The sequence below is a fragment of the Eretmochelys imbricata genome, chromosome 1, assembly GCF_965152235.1.
Source record: "Eretmochelys imbricata isolate rEreImb1 chromosome 1, rEreImb1.hap1, whole genome shotgun sequence".
NCBI lineage: Eukaryota > Metazoa > Chordata > Testudines > Cheloniidae > Eretmochelys > Eretmochelys imbricata.
This window is the reverse complement of record NC_135572.1, coordinates 331,952,962-331,978,489: the sequence shown is the minus strand read 5'-3', so window position 1 is coordinate 331,978,489 and position 25,528 is coordinate 331,952,962. Positions and strand designations below refer to the sequence as shown.

Sequence of the window (25,528 nt, the reverse complement as noted above, 5' to 3'; positions counted from 1 at the left end):
GCCGGAGCCGCGCGACACGGGGAGACGCTCCTCACTCAGTCAGAGCCCAGCGCCCGCGTCTAGAGCACGTAGCTGCGGACAAACGCTCGAAAGAGCCACTGGAGGGACCCCGAAAGGCTCGCACCCCCCAAGGCCACTGCAAAGCGCCCAGCCTGGCGGCACCGCCGCCTCCGCCCGCCCGGGGCTGGGGTTTGATGAGCTCCCAGGCGGCCGAGTCTCGCAGGGCGGGGCCCTTCTCAGACGCTCCGCGGGCTCTGGGAACAGAGCACCTCCGGCACCGCGGGCCGCAGCGGAGACAATTCATGAGGGGACTCCAGCTCCCGGCATGCCCTGGGCCACGACAGGGCCATGAAGAGTCAATGTCCCGACTTTGTGGGGCCCGCAAAGCATGCTGGTAGCGACAGTCCCCGGCCCTGCGCAGTGCACCCTGGGAGCTGTAGCTTGCATAGGGCCTATTCGTTTTGCCCACCGAAGCGAGGCCCTCCGGCCCCTGGGCACGCGCGGCTCACTGCGGTTCTCCCTTGACCAGACCCCCCGCGGCATTGACAGCACCGCTTCCGCTTCCGTTGTCCAGGCGCTTCCGGCGTGGTGACTTCCGCTCCCACAGTGCCCCGCGCCGAATCATGGACCACAATGGTGAGGAGGGGAGAGGGAGGGAGCCGCATTTATACCCGGGCGGGCCTGCCCCGGGTCACTGCGCGGAGCGGCCCGGGTAGCCGGCCGCGGGGAGACCCCCCCTGGGAGCGGGCCTGGGGAGCGGCCTGGCGGCCGGGGCCTAGCGCGGCCTGGACCCCAGCGCCGCCGGCCCACAGTGTGGCGGGGAGGGGACTCGGCCGGGCCTCGCAGCCCCCGCGCCCCCGTCAGCCCGCACCCTGACAGCGGGCCCTGGTCCCTTCCGGTCCCTGCCGAGGAGCAGGCCCCGATCCCCATTGGCTTCCTTCGGCGGGGCCCCGAGCGGACGGGGAAGGCCGCTGTGACTGTCCGCCCGGGGGAGCAGGGAAGTGGGAGCAGCCGTAGGCTGTGTGCGGTTCTCTCCGCCACGCGCTGGGGTCGGGGGTACTACAGCAGAGTTCGCCCAGACGTCACTGCCCGAGCAATGGCTGAGGCTCGTCATTTCGAGCTGAAGGATGGGTCCACCTTGTACTGACTTAGCAAGGGACTCTGGTTCTTGGTGTGTAGTTGGCAGATTCGCAGGTGGCCGAGGACGGGAAACACTTGGCTGTATCTGCTACGCTAGAAGTATGTACTGTTTGTATAACGCGCTGCACTTTTTGTAGCTGGTTCTCGTCCATTGGCCTAAGAAGCAGGCAAACCAGTAGGGATTGCAGGCTAACATAAAGGTTGCAGGTTCAAATCTGCAGTGTATTAATGCTGCTCCTTTGGCAGCATATTCCGTGCCTTTTACTGGTTGTGTGGGCCTGAGAGGAGCATTTAAAAATCAAGGTTTTGTCTAGGTAGAAAAATCCTGAGATTTTTACAAAACTTGAGATTTATCATAGTGGTATTGCTTAAAATTTTATTTTCTTATTCTGCTTGCAGTATGCTATGTTGATGTTCTCAAAGTTTCTGGCATAGAAATACCAGAATTGAACACTGTTCTTTACCTGGTTGCTGCAAATCGTCCCTGGATGCACACCTTTTGTTACTGCTATGTATATATAGCATGGGTTTGGGGATTACTTTGAATGTAGTCTAGATTTCATCACTAAGGCTACGATTTAGTCACAGGTATTTTTAGTAAAAGTCATGGACAAGTCACAGGCAATAACGAAAAAGTCATCACCAGTGACCTATCAGTAACTTTTACTAAAAATATTGTTAACTAAATCTTACCTGCTGGGGTGGAGGGGCGGTGCTCCAACAGATGCTGCTGCTTCTGGGGATGGGGGGCAGCCCAGGGCCCTGCTGATGTTGCTGCTCCCGGGGAAGGTGTGGGGGGGGCCCACCCCTCCAGGCCATAGGGTAGCCCTACTGCCGCCCCTCTGGGATTGCTGCTCTGGCACAGCACCCAGGATCAGTTGCCTAGGGTTGCTGGATTAGAGGCCACTGCGGGTCAGCTGCTGCAGCTGCGGAAGTCGTGGAGGTCCTGGAAAGTCACAGAATCTGTGACCTCCGTGAAAGATTCACAGCCTTATTCATCACGTACAGAAACAAGTGACTAAATAAGAAGCTACAATTCTATTCATTAACTGACAATTAATTAAAATGTGTTAGAACACAACTGAAAATTTAAATTTATAAAAACTCAAAAGCATAAGATTTCTCTTACATGAATTTGAGTGAGCTTTAGTAGTTTTTATTTGGGTCAGAACTGTGACAAGCGACTCAGACATTCATAGAGATGTGTTAATTTGTGGTGTGACTCCATTGACTTCAGAAGTCAATGTGGATTTACATCAGATGAATGTGACCCATAGAATTTAAGAGATAGAAAAGACTTATTAGATCAGTCAGTCTACTTCCTGGAAGTCACTACAGGTTTTTTCCTTACTGTAATTTTTTCAGTGTTTTATCCAGTCTAGTTTTAAATCCTCCAAGTGTTGTGGCTGTCACCTTTTCCCTAGTAATCTCTCTTAGGAAGTTGTTTTTCTAATATTTGGTCTATAGTTATTTTTGCTGTGCAATATTATTTGTGTAGTTAGCACAGTTAGTGCACATGGAGTAAATTGCCCAATAAATAACCAGAAGAGTTATGTTGCCCAGAAGACTTTCCTGTGTAAAAGCACGTGCAGGTACAGAGTAGGGGTATGTATGCTCTTTTTATCTAGAATACTGTATTTCTCACACCAGATGGGTTTTCAGATGGAGGGAACTTAACTTACAGTGTCATCCCATTACTCTTGATTATAAATACATTCTCTACCATTCTAAAGAGTTCTTACTTTTTCTCCTGATTTAGCCATACTGATACCTACTTGATTCTTTTATCCTTCTCTCAGAAAAATACCTCATTCAATCACTCAAGCCCTATAATCGTCTTTGTTAATTTTCTCAGAAGGTTCTGATCTTGAAGTACCAGAACGGAACTTTCTGTTGTAGGTATCTGCGCTGGCAATGAGATGGACTGGATTGCCTAAAACAGTGGTTCTCAAACTTTTGTACTGGTGACCCCTTTCACATAGCAAGCCTCTGAGTGTGACCCCCCCCCCCACATAAATTAAAAACATGTATTTATATATTTAACACCATTATAAATGCTGGAGGCAAAGCGGGGCTTGGGGTGGAGGCTGACAGCTTGCAGCCTCCCACATAATAACCTCATGACTCCCCTGAGGGGTCCCGACCCCCAGTTTGAGAACCCCTGGCCTAAAACGTATATCTGATCTCTCTATTCCATGTGTGCAGACACATCAGTGTTCTGCAGACAGGGGCTATCCGCTTTTTTGCAGTGCCTCAGTATGCAATTCAGAATTGTTCCCCCTGTTGACCTCTGCTCTGAAATTGCAGTGTTCCTTTAAGTTGGCTGCTCAGGAATGCATGTGAGCATCATCATACATTTTATTATAAACGGAGTCATAATTTCCCAATATGAGGAACATCCACAAGCTTGATATATTGTCTGTGTGATGCACCGGTCCCGACTGCCTCTGTGTGTCTCGTTACTGCTTTGTACTCCTCCATATATTTTCTCAGATTGTAAACTGCTTGGGGCAGGGACTGTCTTTTTCTTTGTTTGTACAGCACCTAGCACAGTGGGGTTCAGATCCATCACTAGGGTTCATAGGTGCTACAGTAATACCATTGCATAATATTTTCATGTAATGAGGGCCCTGTTTATTGCCTAGACATTGTCCTTGCCCATTGTCTTGGAATTGGCATGTGTCAGGGTGTCTCTTGCCTCCCTTGCACTGGAGATTTAAGATTAAAACTGCTCTTAAGAGGGATTTGTGTGTGTGTGTGTGAAGGCCAAGACTATAGCAGGGTTCACAAAAGAACTAGATAAGTTCATGGAGGATAGGTCCATCAATGGCTATTAGCCAGGATGGGTAGGGATGATGCCCCTAGCCTCTGTTTGCCAGAAGGTGGGAATGGGCGATGGGATGGAAAACTTCATGATTACCTGTTCTGTTCATTCCCTCTGGGGCACCTGGCAATGGCCACTGTCGGAAGACAGGATACTGGGCTAGATGGACCTTTGGTCTGACCCAGTAAGGCTATTCTTATGTGTGTAGGGGGATTAGCCTTTGATTTTACATAAATATGTTATCAGATGTGCCGGTAAAGCCTTATTAATTCTCTGTTTGCTATATTTGGTCACTGATGTTCCAGTGATGTGTTAAATAAGATGTTGTAGATTCCAAGGCCAAAAAGGATCACTCTGATGCTCAAGTCTGACCTCCTTTATAGCCCAGGCCATAGAACTTCCCCAAAATAATTCTTAGGTCATATCTTTTAGTAAAATATCCCATCTTCATTTAGAAATGGTCAGTGATGGAGAATACACCATGACTGTAGTGAATTATTCCCATGGTTAATTATCCTCACTCAAAAAAGTATGCTTTATTTCCAGTCTGGATTTGTGTAGCTCAGTGGTCTCCAACCTTTTTATGCCCAAGATCACTTTTTGAATTTAAGGGCAACCCAGGATCTGCCCCGCCCCTTCCCCCAAGGCCCGACCCCACTCACTTTCCCCCCCCCCCCCCCGGGTCCCTCATTCTCCCCCATCCTCACTCACTGTCACCAGGCTGGGGTAGGGGTTGGGGTTCAGGAGAGGATGCGGACTCTGGGCTGGGCCTGAGGGGTTTGCAGTGTGGGATGGGGCTCTGGGCTGAGCCTGGGGCAGGGAGTTGGGGTGCAAGAGGGCGCTCTGGGCTGGGGCAGAGTGTTGGGATGGAGGAGGGGGGAAAGGGTGCTGGCTCTGGGGGTGGGGGTCAGGACTGGGGTTCAGGATGCAGGAGGGAGTTCAGGGTGCTGGCTCCGGGAGGGAGCTTAGGGCTGGGGGTTGAGGTGCGGCTTCTTGCGAGGCAGCACTTACATCCAGCAGTGATGTAGTGTGGCTGCTGCTAAGGCAGGCTCCCTGCCTGCCCTGGCCCCACACCGCTCCCAGAAGGGGCTTAGGCGCCCTTGCGGCCCCTGGGAGAGGGGGACAGCACATGACTCTGCGTGCTGCCCCTCTCTGCAAGCACTGCCCCCTCAGCTCCCATTGACCACAGGTCCCCGTTCCCGGCCAATGGGAGCTGCAGGAGCAGTGCTTGCAGGCAGGAGCAGCACGTGGAGGGAGACCCCTCCCCCCCGGCGCTGCGGGGTGCACTGGCCACTTCTGGGCGTAGCGTGAGGCCTGGGCAGTCAGGGAGCCTGTCTTAGCGGCAGCCCTGCTGTGCTGCCGGAGATCTTCTGGGATCGACCAGTCAGTCTAACTTCATCTTCTACCTATTGGATTGTGTTATATCATTCCTGCTAGAATGAAGAGCCCATTATTAAATATTTTTTCTATGTAGACTGTAATCAACTCACCCCATAACCTTCTCTTTGTTATACTAAATCAGTGGTTCTCAAACTTTTGTACTAGTGACCCCTTTCACATAGCTAGCCCCTTATAAATTAAGAACACTTTTTTTTTTATATTTAATACCATTATAAATGCTGGCGGCAAAGTGGGGTTTGGGGTGGAGGCTGACAGCTTGTGACTCCCCCATGTAGTAATCTTGTGACCCCCTGAGGGGTCCTGACCCCCAGTTTGAGAACCCGTGTACTAAATAGATGAGCTCTCTGTGTGTCTGTCACTGTAAGGCATGTTTTCTAATCCTTTAATCGTTCTCATGGCTGTTCTCTGAACCCTCTCCATTTTATCAACATCCTTCTTGAATTGTGGGCACTAGAAATGGACACAGTATTCCAGCAGCAGTTTAACCAGCACCAAGTACACTGAGGTAAAACAGCCTCCTACTCAAGATTCCCCTGTTTATGCATCCCAGGATTACATTAGTTCTGTTGGTCACAGCATCACGTTGGGAGCTCACATTCAGCTGATTATCCACTATAACCTCCAAATCTTTTTCAGTCACTACTTCCCAGGATAGAGTTCCCCATTCTGTAAGTATGGCCTGCATTTTTTGTTCCTAGGTGTATACATTTACCTTTAGCGTATTAAAACACACATTGTTTGCTTGTGCCCAGATTACCAAGCAATCCAGATTGCTCTGAATCTGTGAACTACACTCTTTATTGATTACCATTCCCCCAATTTTTGTGTCATCTGCAGACTTTATCAGAGATGATTTTATTTTCTTTCAGGTCATTGATAAAAATGTTAAATAGCATAGGGCCAAAAGCTGATCTCTGTGGGACCCTACTAGAAACACACTTGCTTAGTGGCGATTTTCCCATTTACAGTTACATTTTGAGGCCTATCAGTTTTAATCCATTTAATATTTACTATGTCAATTTTATATTGGTCTAGATTTTAATCAAAATATCATGTGATACCAAGTGAAATGCTTTACAGAAGTCTAACTATATTACATCAAAACTATTACCTTTATTAACCAAACTTGTAATCTCATAAATAAATAAAAGATATCAAGTTAGTTTGATAAGATCTATTTTCTGGAAATGGTTGTTGATTTGCATTAATAATAGTACCCTTCTTTGTTAATTGAGCCCCATCTCAGCTGTTCCATTATTTTGCCCAAGATCATAAACGGAATATGTTTGTCTTTTGGTTTCCCTTGCAAACAGTATATACAAAACCGTTCCTGAGGGAAGATCCTTGTTCATTAGTTGTACAGTGTTTATTCCAAGGAGCCCCAATCATGAATTAGGGTACTTCTGTGCAAGATGCTGTACAAACACACAATAAAAAGACAGAGTCTGCCCCAAAGAAGTTACAGTTTGAGAAAGAGAGAGACTGATTCACTCCAAAACTGATTTCATTATAAATGTCATATTACTGCATAATTTCATTTATGACCAGTACTGTTGGCATGACCTGAAAGTTTGAAGGTACCATGTGAGCAATAGATTAAGATTTTTTTCAAACAAGTAAATTCTGGTACAGTAAATGAAGGCTTAAACTAGCTTTAATAAAATCAGTGTTTTCCTTAAAATGTCTCTGCTAATATCTAATCCTTTCAGAAACTAATGTATAAAATAACTGGAAAATGACAGTAAACATATTTTTCTCTTGTATAGACAATGATTTGCAAGGCACTAATAGTTCTGGATCGTTGGGTGGTCTTGATGTTCGCAGACGAATCCCTATAAAGCTCATCTCCAAACAGCCCAACAAAACCAAACCTGCACCACGCGCTCCAAGAATTATGAACAGGATGCCTTCAAAGGCACAGGCTGGTGATGAAGGTAAACTAATTTAAATAGTTTAATGCTATAGAAGGAAAGGGTATTAATTTATTATTATTTATATTGCAGTGGTGCTCGGGGGCCATACTCAGTATTGGAGAACTAATATGTTAGATGCCGTCCAAACTTATAAGAATACAGGTTAGAGGCCTCTAGGTGCTTCTGCAGTATAAAAAAATAAATGGTATGCATCCGATGAAGTGAGCTGTAGCTCACGAAAGCTCATGCTCAAATAAATTGGTTAGTCTCTAAGGTGCCACAAGTACTCCTTTTCTTTTTGCGAATACAGGCTAACACGGCTGTTACTCTGAAACCTGTCTTCAGAGTGTAGCACTACTTCTGTTACTTTTCCTTGCAGAATGGAATTAAGGCAGGCTGCAGACATTGGAAATGCTGTAGCATTTCTTGATGATTGTAATGTAGAATGGCATGTGTTTTTAATAGCAACTTGGGTCAATTAGAAAAATTGTTTTTTTTTCTTTCTTCCCCCCTCCCATTCCCCCCAGAAGAATTTGATTATAATGAAGAGGAGCGGTATGAGTGCAAAGGAGCGGACATGTTTGGGAATCCAAGAAGATTCCCTGGACACATATTTTGGGACTTTAAGGTACACTCATGAATGCAATAGTTCTGATGATACTATACGTTAAATTTGAAATCCTTAGGGCGTAAGCTAATTCTTAATATTCTCAGAGTGCAGAGTATCCTACTTATCTTTAGAGAAATCAAATAAAAAATAAGTGCTAACACTGCTTTCTGACTTTCTGAAACTATATTCTGTGCTGTGTTTCTCAGATTGTATGTAGTTCTCTGTTCCTTATTAAATATTTATGAACTTTCAAGCATATTGGTAATACCCTAATGAAATAAGGAGCCCTAATGAATGCTATTTTGACAGATAAACTTGCTGGGAGAAAAGGATGATACCCCAGTCCATTTCTGTGACAAGTGTGGATTGCCTATCAAATTGTATGGGCGCATGGTGAGTAGAGCTGTATTGATAGAAAAGCTACCCTGCTGTGAACTAACATGAAGTCTATACCTCTTCTTGGAAAAGTGCTCTGTGCTCCCATTGGCATATGGGTAGTTAGCTAGTGCAAGTGTAACGTCATACAAAACAGCTACTTAACTTTTTTTTTTTTTTAAAATAGGAGTCACAGCTTCCCACTAAGTAGAATTATTGTAAAGTTAGGCCCTGATCCTGCATTGAGATGCACACAGATGCATACCTGTCCCATGCAGAGCTCATTGACTTCAGGCTCTGCATGAGCAAAAGGGTATATACCAATGCATCTCAGTATAAAATCAAGGCCTTAATTTGTACAAGAACTCCAAGCTGTTCTTGTTGCAGATATCTTCTGCTGATGTCTCCTTGCTTGGTTAAGGGGTAAAATCGCTTTGGAAGAGTGGCTGACATGGTGCTTGATCCTGCTGCCATTGTAGTCCATTTAAAAATATCTATTGACTTCAGTGGAAGCATAATAGGCATAATAAGCATAATTATTTAAGCTCAGTACCAATGTGGACAGAAGAACAAATGGATATAAACTGGCCACTAGGAAATTTAGACTAGAAATTAGACGAAGGTTTTTAACCATCAGAGGAGTGACGTTTTGGAATAGCCTTCCAAGGGAAGCAGTGGGGGCAAAAGATCTATCTGGCTTTAAGATTAAACTCGATAAGTTTATGGAGGAGATGGTATGATGGGATAACATGGTTTTGGTAATTAAATATTCATGGTAAATAGGCCCAATGGCCTGTGATGGGCTATTAGATGGGGTGAGATCTGAGTTACCCAAGAAAGAATTTTCTGTAGTATCTGGCTGATCAATCATGCCCATATGCTCAGGGTTTAGCTGATCGCCATATTTGGGGTCGGGAAGGAATTTTCCTCCAGGGCAGATTGGAAGAGGCCCTGGAGGTTTTTCGCCTTCCTCTGTAGCATGGGGCACAGGTCACTTGCTGGAGGATTCTCTGCTCCTTGAAGTCTTTAAACTACGATTTGAGGACTTTGATAGCACAGATATAGGTGTGAGGTTTTTTTTGTAGGAGTGGTGGGTGAAATTCTGTGGCCTGCGTTGTGCAGGAGGTCAGACTAGATGATCATAATGGTCCCTTCTGACCTAAATATCTATGAATAGGCCCCTTTAACCTTAAAGCAACTTATTTTTTAAGCTAAGCATTGTATATTACTTGATGACTTTAACTGAGTTAGTAAATACTAGATGTTACTCATTTCTGTGCTCCTTTAAAGCAGTGATATAACAGAATGCAAAGAATAAAGTTAAAATATTGATTAAAAGTTAATAGATGCTGAGGGATTTAACTTTGGCTTAATTTTTTAAAAATTAGCATTGCATTTTGAGTCACTAACCTTTATAGTCCTAATTCAGGCCAACCAACCTTTATTATTAAGATGCTTAGGGGAGCATTTTTTTTTATTTATTTATTTTATAGACCGTGAAGACATTTGTGTTGTTAAGTTGTAATCTTTCCTTTTACTCACTTGCTCCTTGTAGCATCTGTGGTGTGCTGAAAAGCATTTCAGGAATGTAGTTTGATTCATTAGGTCTTGCCTACACAACGGTTATGACCAAGTCAGGAGGAATTGTTACACCAGTTTGGCCGTTGACCATTTAAAAGTTGTTTTGCAGACTGGTCCTATATCTCTGTAATGGGGTTTGTAATATAAGTGGATTGTCCAGAGTTTTAACTTGCCTGTGGCGACGTTAAAAACACACCTACACTACATCTTGGAACCATGTTTTTACTAGTTTGGGAAGAACAATGTGGTAACTTGATTCCTTGAGTCATTTATAGTTGTAGTAGAGATGCCAAGGCGCAGATATGCCAGTTAAGAACTTTACAGGCTGCACTGTGAATCCAGCTCTGCTGTGTAGTCTCTTCCTTATTTTAAAGCCTGGGTGAATACCAGTCTATTTGGAGAACTGTACCAATTAGCGAGACGTTGACCTTAGGCACTGGCCGTTAAAGCCACTGTGTCCTGTTCAGTTGTGCCTTCGCTGACCTGTCACAGAACTTGAACTATTCCAACTGCCAGGATGGAAATTTTCAACTTGATTTGGAGAAGTGCAAGCTCCATCCAAGTTAATGTGTGCACAGTTACATGGGAGACTGGCAGAAGCAGAGCACTGAGTCCTGCTAAAAGAACTGTGATTAGCAAGGGGGAGCCTAGAATGCCAGTTGCTAAACCATGAAGTACCGGTACTGGTGTTCCTAAGTCTCCGTAGCAGGGACAGCTGAAATATACGGCTGTAGTTTCCATAAACAGCCTTGCCTCGCTGCCACAGGAAGAGCTCGTGGTGCATTCTTTGCATTTTCTTTTTAATGGAATGTACCTTATTCAAGCTATTTTTGAAAATGTCCCATCAAAGGTACTGCATACTTTGTTACATATAGCTGTATCTTGTCCATTTCCCAGCATGCATTTCAGACAACTTAAATATAAGAATTTTATTTTCAAGAAGATACACACTGAGAAAGCATGTTCATGAGGGAGGAATGTATCAAAACTTATTTAATTTATCAAAAATACATTCTATAAATGACATACTGGTTTACACATAATGGTTTAATGAAGCAATTGTTTGTGTGTCTCTAGATACCTTGCAAGCATGTTTTCTGCTATGACTGTGCTATATTACATGAGAAGAAGGGCGACAAGATGTGCCCAGGGTAAGTTCACTAGTGATTGCTTATTAAAAAGGGAGAATATACTGGAATAATTTAAACTGCTTATTCTCACATATGTCTTAATTTTTGTTTGTTGAAAAAACAGCTCAGTAGGAAGAAGCAAAGAATGCTTTTGCTGTACCAGAGGGGTTGTAGTTGACACTACATTGTCATCCAGATATTGAGAGATTCAGTTTAACTGTTGATGTTTAAATTAGGGCTGTCAAGCAGTTAAAAAAAATAAACGATTAAAAAGATAATTGCGATTAATCACACTATTTAAAAAAAAATAGAATACCATTTATTTAAATATACTTGAAAATGTAGAAAACACAAAAATATTGATTTCAATTACAACCCAGAATACAAAGTGTACAGTGCTCACTTTATATTATTATTTTTAATTACAAATACACTGGACCCTCACTAGAACGCGGGGTTCGGGATCCATGTGCGGTACCGTGTTAACGAGGGGACCGCGTTACCATGGATCCCAATTTAAAAATTTAAATTTGGGATCCACCACCACAACCGTGCTATATGGGAATCCGCGCTCTAGCTATGCATGCTCTAGCGAGAGTCCGCTGTATTTGCACTGTAAAAAAGAAAAGATAGTATTTTTCAGTTCACCTTATACAAGTACAGTAGTGTAATCTCTTTATCATGAAAGTTGAACTTACCAAGGTAGAATTATGTACAAAAAATAACTTCATTTTTTTTTTTAAAAAGTAAAACTTTAGAGCCTACAAGTCCACTCAGTCCTACTTCTTGTTCAGCCAATTGCTCAGACAAACAAGTTTGTTTACATTTGCAGGAGATAATGCTGCCTGCTTCTTGTTTACAATATCACCTGAAAGTGAGAACAAGCATTCACATGACACTGTTGTAGCCGACCACGAGATATTTATGTGCTAGATAAATTTTAAGATTCATATGTCCCTTCATGCTTCAGCCACCATTCCAGAAGACATGCGTCCATGCTGATAATGGGTTCTGCTCAATAACCATCCAGAGCAGGGCAGACCAAAGCAAGTTCATTTTCATCCTCGGAGTCAGATGCCACCAGCAGAAGGTTGATTTTCTTTTTTGGTGGTTTGGGTTCTGTGGTTTCTGCATTGGAGTGTTGCTCTTTTAAAACTTCTAAAAGTATACTCTACACCTAGTACCTCTCAGATTCTGGAAGGCTCTTCAGATTCTTAAACCTTGGGTCGAGTGATGTAGCTGTCTTTAGAAATCTCACATTGGTACCTTCTTTGCGTTTTGTCAAATCTGCAGTGAAAGTGTTCTTCAAACAAACAGCATGTGCTGGGTTACATCCGAGACTGCTATAACATGAAATATATGGCAGAATGCAGGTAAAACAGAGTAGGAGACATACAATTCTTCCCCCAAGGAGTTCAGTCACAAATTTAATTAATACATTATTTTTTTAACAAGCGTCATCAGCACGGAAGCATATCCTCTGGAATGGTGGCCAAAGCATGAAGGGGCATATTAATGTTTAGCATAAATGGCATTTAAACACTTTGCAATGCCAGCTACAAAAGTGCAATGCGAACGCCTGTTCTCACATTCAGGTCACGTTGTAAATAAGAAGCGGGCAGCATTATGTCCCGTAAATGTAAACAAATTGTTTGTCTTAGTGATTGACTGAACAAGAAGTAGGACTGAGTGGACTTGTAGGCTCTAAAGTCTTACATTGTTTTGGTTTTGAGAGCAGTAATGTAACAAAAAAAAATCTACATTTGTAAGTTGTACTTACACGATGAAGAGATTGCACTACAGTACTTGTATTTTTAAATTCACCTCATACTACACCGGACCCTCGCTAGAACGCGGGTTTTGGGATCCATTCGTGGTACTGTGTTAACACGGGGACCGCATTAAAATGAATTGCAATTAAAGTAATTAAATTTGGGATCCATGGCCACGACCGCGTTATATGTGAATTCGCGCTATATAGACGCGCGTTCTAGTGAGGGTCCAGTGTATTTCTTTTGTTTGCCATTTTTACAGTGCTAATATTTGTAATAAAAAATAATATAAAGTGAGTACTGTCAACTTTGTATACTGTTGTAACTGAAATCAATATATTTGAAAATGTAGAAAAACATCCAAAAATATTTAATAATTTTAAATTGGTATTCTGTTGTTTAACAGTGCGATTAAAACTGCAATTAGTCACAATATTTTTAATTGCTATTAATTTTTTTGAGTTAACCACGTGAGTTAACTGATTAATCGACAGCCCTAGTTTAAATGGTAAATAGAAGATATTTAAAATAAGTAGTTGACATATTTGTGTTCAGTCTTGCCGTTATTACCTGCAATAGCGCAAATAACAGTTCACTAGTAGTTAAGGCTCACTTACTAATTGTATACCCTCATCTCAAGAACCCCTTCTCTTTTGTGCTTTTTGACACATCTTAGAATATGATACAGATTATGGGACGTCAGTTCTAAATGTCTCCTCAGGAAATGTTGATGTACTTTGTAGCTGTGCTTCTATAGGAGAATGTCTGTCTAATTTTGAAATATTGTAATTTAATTTGAATTAAGGAAATACAAGCTTTTTGTGTTGCGTTGGCACTAAAAAATGTTACTTCTAATATGTAGAATTGTGGAATGATCATTTAGCCTAAATATTTCTAGATTCACAGCTGTTGGTGATGATAATAAACTGATCTTTTTTTCTAATTTAGCTGTAATGATCCCGTGCAGCGAATTGAGCAATGTGTGCGAGGGTCTCTCTTCATGTGTAGCATTGTTCAAGGGTGCAAGAGAACATATTTGTCTCAGAGAGACTTACAAGCTCACATCAACCATCGTCATATGAGAGCTGGAAAACCTGTTACCCGTCCTCCACTTGAACCTGTTCATCCTCCTATTGCCCCACCTCCTGCTGAAATTCCTGAGCGTTTCATAATGCCACCTGATAAGCATCATATGAGCCATATCCCACCAAAGCAGCACCTCATGATGCCGCCACCTCCTTTACAGCATGTGCAGCACGAGCATTATAACCAACCACATGAGGACATTCGTGCACCCCCTTCAGAGATGTCAATGGCTCCACCACCACCTCGCTCGGTCAGTCAGGATACGTTTCGTATTTCCACGAGAAAACACAGCAATTTAATAACTGTCCCTATTCAGGATGATTCAAATTCAGGTGCTCGAGAACCACCTCCACCAGCCCCAGCACCTGCTCATCATCATCCTGAATATCAGGGTCAACCAGTGGTATCCCATCCTCATCATATTATGCCTCCACAGCAACATTATGCACCACCCCCGCCACCACCACCACCAATAAGCCATCCAATGCAACATCCTCCCCAGGGAGCAGGTACTCCTCATATGGTTTATAGCCAAGCTCCACCACCACCGATGACCTCTGCTCCACCACCAATAACCCCTCCCCCTGGACACATAATTGCCCAAATGCCACCATATATGAATCACCCTCCTCCAGGACCTCCCCCTCCTCAACATGGTGGCCCACCTGTAAATGTAAATGCACCCCCTCCCCATCACTATAATCCTAACTCTTTGCCGCAGTTCAGTGAAGATCAAGGAACTCTCAGCCCTCCTTTTACACAGCCTGGGGGAATGAGTCCGGGGATCTGGCCCGCTCCAAGAGGGCCTCCTCCACCCCCAAGAATGCAAGGTCCACCTTCTCAAGCCCCACTTCCTGGACCACATCACCCAGATCAAACCAGATATAGACCATACTACCAATGATATTAACAATAATTTGAACTGAGTATGCTATGGGAAGGATAAACTATATACAGCAGCCTTTTAATGAATCTGTTTTTGGGGTCTCTTTTTTTTTTTTTCCTCCTTTCCCCCCTTCCCCTTTCAAAGAAATACAATGGTTGTGACTAACACACTCTGGGGACTAGACTCTTGATTTTTATACCTTGACCGTAGGACTCTGACTTCAAATATACTGTAGTGCTAAGATAAGTGGCTCAGTAGATAACAGCTACATTTTTAACAAACTGTGTCCCTAGTGAGGTTAAAGTGTCTGAGAGATGGTTATTTGTAATATTATTTCCTGAAAAATTGAACACCCGTTGTACCACTCTATTGTTTTTGTTAAATCCAATGTTTAGTTTTACTTGTGATACTTTTTTGTTAACCTGTGTACAATAATTAAATTTAAATATGGTTGTAAAAACGCTGGGTTTTTATGTGAATTTGAGCACAGACACAATTTCTGAAAAAACATTTCATGTTTTGACACTAATACTTTTCCATATGGCATTATAATATAATGTTCGGTGTAAGAGACGTTCAAGTTTTCCTTAGCAGTAACATTGTAGTAAAGTCTGACGATCCAAGTTTAAGGAGCTGTAAATCTGAAGTGCAGAATCTTGCATTTCACACAGATTTTTAAATTTTGAGGCAACTTTGGGCGCACAGGGTGAATGGTACATGAAAGACACAGTTTTGGTGATAACATGAAGCCATGTTGTCTTAACATTTTAAAATCTTCTTTTCTTAGCTCACTTCTTGTTTGGAAAATTCTGGTTAACTTGAGATCTCATACACTCCCTACTGGTGTTGAATTCATGTCTTGTGCATTTACTCAATGGATATTTTCACATAAAAGGTGCCATGTATTGACTCACCACGTTCCTGATATGAAGGAATATGATTTTTTGGGACTTGTTTTTTGCTTTTTCTATATAAATGGTAATGTAGAGTAGGAGTATTCTACTTTGATAACCTGGAGTTAGGGATCTGACATCTCTTATGCAGATTAAAAATACATGTGTATAAATCATGTCAAATTTTTTTGCCAGATTTGATGACATGGCTAATGGTTTACAGGATTTAATAATATGTTTTAACCATGGTCTTAAGTAGATTTGATACTGTCAGGTCCCTTTGGGCCCAAAATTTAGGTTTTTGTAAAACTATTTTTTTTAATCCATTGAAAACAGGTGTAAGAAATAAATATCCTATTTAACACTAGTTGTGTTAGTGCAGGAGAGCCAGAGAATCCAACTGTTTACGCTGCTCTCATTGTCCAAGCAGAGTGCTCAATTTTTACATTGCAGTTGAAAAATCAACATTTAAAAAAAAAAAAAACTTTTAAAAATTAAGGGGGTTTAGAGATAACTAATCTATTTTTGACCTAGGTGTCTAGTCTCACATTGTTTTAGAGGCACGATGTAGGAAACCATCTGCTTGTTAGAATTTTCTCAAAGGCTTAATTTATTTACTTCCGTAAGTTCTGTTTTTGCCTCTAACCTAATATAAGTTGTTCGCATTGAGCCTGTCAGAGCACCTGTTGGCAGAACATTCCAGACTTTCTAATGTTGCATATAAAATGAGTGTTGTCTGGCCGTCACGTCAAGGACTCTGTTAGGCTTGTGTTCTGTTCCTGAATCTGCCATTGATGTGCTGGGTGATGTTGGGACCTGAGTTAGGACCTGAGTTTTGAATTTAGGTGCATGCAAACTCCATAAATGGGTGTGAAAATCAAATACTTATTTTGCACAAATAGCTATTATGTGTCGGATTGTCCCGTTGCCTGTGCGGTTGTAATGTGACTGACTTAAAAAAAAAATCAGGCTTCTTTGCCTTGGTTTCCCTATCTGCAAAATAGGAATAATACCCACCATTGTTAAACTATGGCAGAGACCAATCCAATACACAGGATTTCTGCATCTTTTATTATATTGCTTTTAGGGGTGACAAGTTCATTCTGAGAAACGCTGAAGAGGAAGTACTTGCATGTGTTTTGCATTACTTGGCTATTTACAAATGTAGCAATACAGGAAACTATTTCTTTGTTCTCTGGTGCATACTTCAGGTCCTTCCAAAGGACAAATTCAGCAACATTTGTTTGTATCTAGTTCAAGTACAGCCTTTCTAGATTTACTTATATCCATGGGTAAATTCTAAATTCATGGGTTATGTCTGGTTTTGTGCTAATTCTCAAGTAAGTTTCGCTGTATTTTTCTCTTTGGACACACCTTGGTGGCAGAATAGGTACAATTTCCTGTCAGAAGAAGAGCGATGGAGTATAAGCTCAAATAAGTATCTAATGCATGGGAAATATGATTTGAACTTCTAAGTTTCTAAATGTATTACATTGTCAGGAACAATGTACTATGCAAGACTTGTGTTCATTTTCATTTGATTTCTATGTCAGATTAGGATATTAAAGTGTGTTATGAATTGCATTTCCATTTTGGCAGATTTAGTTGTTCTATGAGTTAAAACAATTCTTGCTCAGTTGGTATTAATCATCTCTGTCTAGTAATGATACACTGATAACTGATTTTGCAGGTAAATTATATACATATTGTGCTTTTAGGCTATTTTGTCTATAGCAAAATTGAAGTTGAAATAATGCATTAGCTTTTATTATTATTGGGAACAATAAATGAAAATTGTGAGGTTTAATGCTCCAATTTTATTCTTAAAATAATAAGTTAGTCACTAAAACACAGTTTTGGAAATTGTGACTTGAATCTTACTACCTCCCCAAAACTCATGGGTATTAATTTTGAATTTAGTTTTTTGTTTTTATGCTAATAGCATCAACCAGGATTGGAGCCCAGTTTTGCTAAGCACTTTCAGACTCAGTATCAGGCAGTCCTTGACCAGAAGACTTTACAATCTAAAAATATTCTTTGGTATGTCACTTTCACACCACATTACTACATATCACTCTTTGGGATGTAAGATCAGTCAAGATGGCTTTAAGGGTTGAGTGATGGTCTTGTGGGTAATGTCTGGAGTGAGACTCTAAAGATCTGGGCTCAATTCCTGGCTCTGCCACTAACTTCTTGTGTGACATTTAGTTATACTATTGATTACAAAGCCAGAAGGGACCATTGTGATCTTCTAGAGTGACCTTGGGCAAGTCGCTTAATCTCTCCATGCCTCAGCTCCCCATCTGTTAAATGGGGATAATAATTCCTTGGTCTGTTTAGGCTGAAATTCAGAAAAGCACTTAAGAATATTCTTAAAGTTGTGTGTGCTTAAGTGTTTTCCTGAATAGGGATGCTTTTCTGAATCAGAATCTTAGATTACAAACTTTTTGGGCAAGGATTATCTGTTACTATGTGTGTTTACAGTGGCAACTCCAAAGTAGGCCTGATCTTGGTGGAGGCCTCTAGGTACTAATGTAATAAAAAACCCAAAATAATCATCAGCAGCAACATATTTGCATAATTTAATTTTTCAGTTTAAAGTGCAGTTCTGTTTTGAAAAATGTAACAATTCTCTTTAGATTCCTAATCTCCATCACTGTCATATTTCTCGTGTAGTTTCAAGTTTGTCTCTCTGACTCCCAAGTCCAATCTGCTCAATTTACAAATAGGAAGATGTTTTCTCCCTTTCTGCTTGCCCTGCAAATTTAGCCTGGAACTTGAAAGTCAAGCTGGGTCTTTTCAAGCATAAACATCACCATTTTCAGCTGCAGGGGCTTAGTAAACAATTTGTTTGATATGGGAACTGTAATAGAATGCACTTGACTCTCTCCTACCTGCATTAATTCTGCAGTGCTAGTGGGAATGATTGGTAACGAATATTTTATTTTGATCTGGAAAGCAGCAATGACTGAATACACAAAGGCAGTGAGGCAATAGGTGGGTTTGAGTAAAAAGTTTATATTTTTAGGTAGTCACTCTTCAGATTAGAACCACAACTCTATAATTTAGGTGGGGAAAGTGTGATTTAGTGTATTTAAGTGTTTCAAAGTGTGTTTTAGACATTCTTGATTGGGCTGTTTTTTTATCTATCAATAAAAATCTGCGCTAGATCATAGAATTAACTATTCAAAAATATTTCAAAACTAGCCTTCATCTTAGAGCTGGGTGAGTCCCAAGGCAATGCTCTCACCAAACTAATAATAAAATCACTTTTACTATTACTAGTGACTCCATGTATACATGCACTTAGCATTTAAAGACAGCATGAGCAAGAAATGGGTAACAGCCCATTTTGGGAGGGCACAGGAGTAGGGAGGGGAGCAATAAGACTTGTGGCGAAGTGTGCTCTGTGTGGGAAAGGAAAACTCCTCCTATCTAGATTTAAGATGAGGATAGGGAACAGACTATCTATTCATAGATTCTAAAGCCAGAAGGAATCATAGTGACCATCTGGTCTGACCACTTGCATAACACAGGCCATAGAACTTCCCTGAATTATTTCCTAGAGCAGGTCTCTTAAAAAAAAAAAAAAAAAAAAAAAATCCAGCCTTGATTTAAAAATTGCCAGTGATGGAGAATTCATCTCAACTCTTAATAAATTGTTCCAATGGGTAATTAACCTCACTGTTAAAAATGTGTGCCTTATTTCCAGTCTGAATTTGTCTAGCTTCAGCTTCCAGCCATTGGATCTTGTTAGACTTCTGTCTGATAGACTGAAAGGCCTTCTAGTATAAAATTGTTGTTCCTCATTTGTAGGTAAAGATATCAGAGACTATGATCAAGTCATCCCTTAACTTTCTCTTGAAGCTAGATAGATGTTTGTTCCTGGAGTCTGTCATTATAAGGCATGCTTTCTAATCTTTTAGTCATTCTTGTGGCTCTAATCTGAACCACAAATTCAAATCTGTTCAAATTTATCAACATCCTTCTTTAGATGGGGACACAGTACTTCAGTAGTGGTCACACCAGTGCAAGACACAAAAGGTAATATAACATCCCTACTCCTGCTCAAGATTCCCTGGTTTCTATATTCAAGGAATGCATTAGCTCTTTTGTCCACAGCACCACGAGCTTACCAAGTGATTCGTATTGCTCTGAATCAGTGACCTGTCCTCTTCATTATTTACCACTCCTGCAACCTGAGTCATTAGCAAACTTTCAGTGATGATTGTTAATGTTTTTTTCTGGGTCACTGATAAACATGTCATAAATATAAAGGGAAGGGTAACCACCATTCTGTATACAGTGCTATAAAATCCTCCTGGCCAGAGGCAAAACCCATTCACCTGTAAAGGGTTAAGAAGCTAAGGTAATCTCGCTGACTCCTGATCCAAATGACCAATGAGAGGACAAGATACTTTCAAATCTGGAGGGGGGAGGGGAATAAAGGGTTTTTTTCTCTCTGTGATGCTTTTGCCGGGAACAGATCAGGAAGGCAGCCTCAGAACTTCTGTTAAATTAGTAAGTAATCTAGCTAGAAATGTATTAGATTTCCTTTTGTTTAATGGCTGGTAAAATAAGCTGTGCTGGATGGAATGTATATTCCTGTTTTTGTGTCTTTGTAATTTAAGGTTTTGCCTAGAGGGATTCTCTATGCTTTGAATCTGATTCCCCTGTAAGGTATTGACCATCCTGATTTTACAGAGGTGATTCTTTTACCTTTTCTGTATTTAAAATTCTTCTTTTAAGAACCTGATTGATTTTTCATTGTTCTTAAGATCCAAGGGTTTGGGTCATGTTCACCTGTACCAATTGGTGAGGATTCTTATCAAGCCTTCCCCAGGAAAGGGGGTGTAGGGCTTGTGGGGGATTTTGGGAGAAGACATCTCCAAGTGGGCTCTTTCCCTGTTCTTTGTTTAAAATGCTTGGTGGTGGCAGCATACGGTTCAAGGACAAAGCAAAGTTTGTACCTTGGGAAAGTTTTAACCTAAGCTGGTAAGAATAAGCTTAGGGGGTCTTGTGTGCAGGTCCCTACATCTGTACCCTAGAGTTCAGAGTGGGGAAGGAATCTTGACACATGTTAAATAGGGTAGGACCAAGAACCAGTCTCTGAGGACCCCACTAAAACACACCTGCTTGATGATGATTCCCCATTTACAATTACATTTTGAGACTTGTCAGTAAACCAGTTTTTATGTGTACCATGTTAATTTGGTATCATTCTATTTTTAATCAAAATGTCTTACCATGTCAGCTGCCTTACACAGAAGTCTATTACATCAACACTATTACTGTTATCAGATAAATTTGTAATCTCATTAAAACAAGATATCAAGTTAGTCTGACAGGATTTATTTTCCATTAACCTATGTTGATTAGTATTAATTATGTTACACTCCTTTTATTTATTAATAGAGTCCCATATCAGGTGCTCCATTATTTTGCCTGGGATCAATGTCATGCTGACAGGCATATAATTGACTCTGTTCACCGTAAATATTAGTACATTAGCTTCCTTCCAGTCTTCTGAACTTCCAGCACTATGATCCAGGTCCTATTCTTAATAAACAAGGCTTTAAATAACATTTTTTTTAAAAAAACAGTTACAGAATTACGTTGTCATAGGCCTTGTCTACATGGGAAAGTTACTGTGCAGTAAGTAACCACTGTAAATTCACATACACTAGCTACTCCACACACTCCCTGTGTGGACACTCTTTCTGAGCATTAGAATTATCTTTGGCTATCTTTACACTACAAATAAACACTGGCAGCTGTGCCAGTTGACTTGGGCTTGTGGTGCTTGGGCTAAGGGGCTGTTGAAGTGTGGTATAGACATTTGGGCTTGGGCTGCAGTCCAAATTCTGGGACCCTCCCACCTTGCAGGGTCCTAGAGCCCAGGCTCCAGCCCAAGCCTGAATGTCTACATGGCCATCAAACAGCCCCTTAGCCTAAGCCAGCTGGCATGGGCTAGCCGTGGGTTTTTAATTGCAGTGTTGACATATCCTTTGTGTGTGTGTGTGTTAGCTTAATGCACTCTAATACTCCCGAGGGCACTTCTGGTGCTCAGTAAGAGTGTCCACACAGAAAGTTTGTGTGGAGTAGCTAGTGTGCTGTGAATTCACACTGTTACTTGCTGAGCACTTGCTTTCCCATGTAGACAAACCCTTACAGACACAAATATAACCTCTGGAGTTGCAAATGAACCAGAGGGCTGGCTACCAGACATGAGTGATGCACAAACGTTAAGACACTTTAAAAAGGAATTACCTTTATAAAGATCTGACAGCTCTCCAAGAAGGTAAAAAGCCACTAGGTTGGCTTTGTAGCTTATTAAATAGAGAAATAAAGAGCAGAACATCATGTTGGTCCAAGCAATGCTGATTTCAGAGGCAGCTCAATATTTAGTTTCCAGGAGGCCCCTCTTTGAAGACTATGCTACAAGGCTGCTTCCTCAAGTGAATCACGTAAATGGCAATAAAACAAGGCTGTGACCATACACAACAAGAAGTGGGAGACCTACACAAGGAAACAATAGAATGAAATGGGTAATAGAAGGATGAATGGAGAAATATCAGAAGCCTAGAACTGGGAATTCATATAAAAGGTAAAGGTACATGATGTTGCTATTGTCTATGCCAAAACCGGGAGTAAAGTGATAAGGAGTCAGAGTGGAGAAGTAGGGAAACATGACACTGAACCACAAGGCTATGAGATTTAAATGGACTTGTGCCAAGTTGGACAATGGTGAACAGTTTTAGGATGGAGCTTTATGCTCGCTTAATTTCCAGTGAACATGTTCACATGGCTGGAAAGGGAAAGGGTTGAAATAACACCACTTGGATCCTTGGGTGGGTGGAGGCGGGAGGGTCATGATGTCATGGGTCAGGCTTCTTCTGGTTGTGTTTCATTCATGGCATGTTATAGTTATTGGGCATTGTGAGATGAGCACTAAAGCTGATTCTCTCTGGGATGAAGCTCTGAAAAGGACTCATTTTTCTTTACGTGACCAAAACCAGCCAACATTAGGTGTTCAGACCTTTTTGAAAGGAAAGAATTAGGGCCTGCTTCTCTTGTCACTTACACTAGTGTAACTCCAAGTACTTCAGTGGTGTTACTCGTGACTTTGAGGTAAATGAAAGGAAAATTAAGTCCAAAGTACCTGTTTTCAGTGTCTGACACCTTGTCAGTCACATCTGTGCACAGTGCTTGGATAATGCTACCACCTTGACTTGCCAATATTTTATACCTGCTGTGTAAACGCTTACACAAAAGGCAAGGCAGAGCAGGGCTCAGCTCAGGCCAAAACAGAGAGCTTTAGCGTAAGATCTCTGAAGGTACTTATGCACCTAAAAACCACTGTAATTCACAAAACTCCTCCTTGGCTACCACCTAACCCTGTGGGTGCCTAAACTCACTCAGTGCTGAAGTTTTTGCCTTGGCACATGCCCCGCGCTGCCTCACTGTATGTGCCCAGGCACCTTTCTCCCATCTAAGCACTGCATGTGACTTCAGGTGACTGACTGCCTATTTCCTGGTGTGTAAAGCACGAGCAGAGGTAGGCACTTCCCTGTAGCCCAGACTTACAGGCCTATCTTTGTGAGAGGGGTGGGGCTTTTGCACTCATGACTCTTGTCCAGCTAGCTTAGGAGGCTCCCCACCTAGCACGCTCATTTAATGGTTTGCTGTCTATAGCACCTCTCTCTCCCTGTTCATTGTATAGGAACCTGCTTGCCTAACTCAGGCTTTGTGGATTGTAGTGCTGTTCCTTTGATTGTCTAGGCACCTAAAAGTTAGGCACCTTGGTGCTCAGTGTTGCAACACCTAGGTCCCTTTGCGCATCCCACCCCTAGCTCATAGTTCCCTGAGTTGACTCCAACAGCAGAAATCAGGAGTGAATTTTAAAAAAGCAACTTAAATTTTAAGACAACTTAAAGCAACAGAAGAGAGTTCTAGCAGTGAATTCTGGGCAGCTGCAATGAGCTGGCTGCTACAGTATTTGCAATACATTAATTTAACTGGGTGGGTGGTGTCCAGTTACACGATAATTACATATATAGTTTAACTGCTACTTGCTGGTGTGTTGTGGTACCTTCAACAGTACAAATAAAGATCATAAAGAGAACAGCCTAGGTAGGTGGCAAATGCCTCACTTGGATTTCATGTAGGCAGGCCCTCTGAAGATAGCAGGTGTGGCTAGAACAAAACCCAGGATGAGTTCTGAAATAGGTGTTAATATGCAGACATAACACCATTTCAACGGTATGCTGAAAAATGTTTGAACTATGTATACTACTAGCCCAATTCAGTTCACTAAACACAGCTGAATTATACTAATTTTGTTTACACTGTTAAGGATAAATATAAAACTTACTTTTTTTTTTAGATTTAAGATCTATGAAAGAAAGAGGAGGGCTGTGAAAGTGTAACCAGTTTTACAAATAATTGCAGTGCTGCTGTGGGTGGTTCCTTGTCCAAACTTGTGCTCTCTAAGTCTGTTCACGCACGGGTCATTCCATATTCTTCCAGATAACTCAGATGCCTGGTGGTGGTCTGTGCCAGGGGGGTGCAGCAGAAAGCAGGGGTCAGTTGGTCAGGATTTGCAATGTCTGCTTCCCCACACCTCGCTCATGCCTGTTGAAAGGTTTTACCATGCAATGAGTCAGTCGTGCTTGATATCCATGAGTGAATTTGCCTTCCAGGGGTGGAGTTGGAGCAGCACACTACAAACCTGCATCTCCACAAGGTCTTGGCTCCTTGGGGGGGGGGGGGGGGGGGATGGGTGCATAATTTTTCTTCTATTCCCCTCCCTGACTCTTTTTGGCTGTTGCTCCAATCACAAGCACAAGAGCCTGTGCCTTTCCTTCTTTTCTCTCCTCATCACTTAGATAGTTGAGGGTTTGTTTGGTGAGAGTGTACATGGGCGGCGGGGGGTTGAGAATGGTTTTACCAAGCTAGACAAACTGGTGACTTGATCACCGTCTAGAAGTACCTATCTGGGGAACAGAAATCTGATAATAGAGGGGTTTTCAGTTTGACGGAGAAAGGTACAACCAGATCCCCTGGCTGGAAGTTGAAGCTAGAAAAATTCAGACTAGAAATAAGTGCCCATTTTTAATAGTGAGAGTAATTGCCATTGGAACAATTGACCAAGGACTGTGGTGGATTTTCCATCACTGGACATCTTTAAATTAAGGTTCTATGGTTTTCTAAAAGACCTGCTGCTGTTCAGTCACAGCTATTGGACCAGAAGCAAGAAGTAATTCAGGGAAGTTCTATGGTCTGTGGGATAGAGGGGGTCTGACTAGAGGCTCACAATTGCCCTTTCTGGCCTTAAAGTCTAGGACTATACAAGTCCACATGTTATGGGAAATGCAGTTTTACTTTCTAGCAACTCTGAGCTGGGTTCTGGGCCAATATGTTTTTTGCAGGAGAGTGATACATCCATCAGCATACATCCAATTAGAATTGGAAAATGTGTAGAGGAGAGCAACAAAAATGATTAAGAGTATGGAGCAGCTTCTGTAGGAGGAGAGAGATTAAAAAGACTGAGATTTTTCAGCTTGGAAAAGAGACGACTAAAGGGGGGAGGATATGATAGAGAGCTATACAATCATGAATGGTGTGGAGAAAGTGAATAAGAAAATGTAGTTTTCCCTTCACATAATACAAGAATCAGAGGTCACCCAATGAAATGAATAGGCAGCAGGTTTAAAACACAGAAGAGGAAGTACTTCACACTATGTGGAATCAACCTGTGGAACTCATTGCCAGGGGATGTTGTGAAAGCCAAAACGATCATGGGTCTAAAAAAAATTAATAAGTTAATGGAGGATAGGTCCATCAATGTTAGCCAAGATGACCAGGGATGCATCCCCATGCTTTGGGTGGCTCTAGCCTCTGACTGCCAGAAGCTG

At 41.9% G+C, this 25,528-nt stretch overlaps 1 protein-coding gene across 3 annotated transcripts; it reads left to right on the top strand.

Moving 5' to 3' along the window:
- Positions 1–598: 598 nt before the first annotated feature.
- Positions 599–15,178, top strand: CBLL1 (Cbl proto-oncogene like 1). 3 transcript variants are annotated; one of them, XM_077835319.1, is made up of 6 exons: positions 599–636; positions 7,132–7,299; positions 7,809–7,906; positions 8,198–8,281; positions 10,922–10,995; positions 13,695–15,178. In XM_077835319.1, the coding sequence occupies exons 1-6, from the start codon at positions 624–626 to the stop codon at positions 14,734–14,736; spliced, it is 1,479 nt and encodes a 492-aa protein (XP_077691445.1). In that variant the 5' UTR covers positions 599–623; the 3' UTR covers positions 14,737–15,178. The 3 variants fall into 3 exon arrangements, with proteins under 3 accessions (XP_077691445.1, XP_077691438.1, XP_077691428.1); XM_077835312.1 differs by having other exon boundaries at positions 7,806–7,906; XM_077835302.1 differs by lacking the exon at positions 599–636 and adding an exon at positions 1,099–1,239 and having other exon boundaries at positions 7,806–7,906.
- Positions 15,179–25,528: the final 10,350 nt, after the last annotated feature.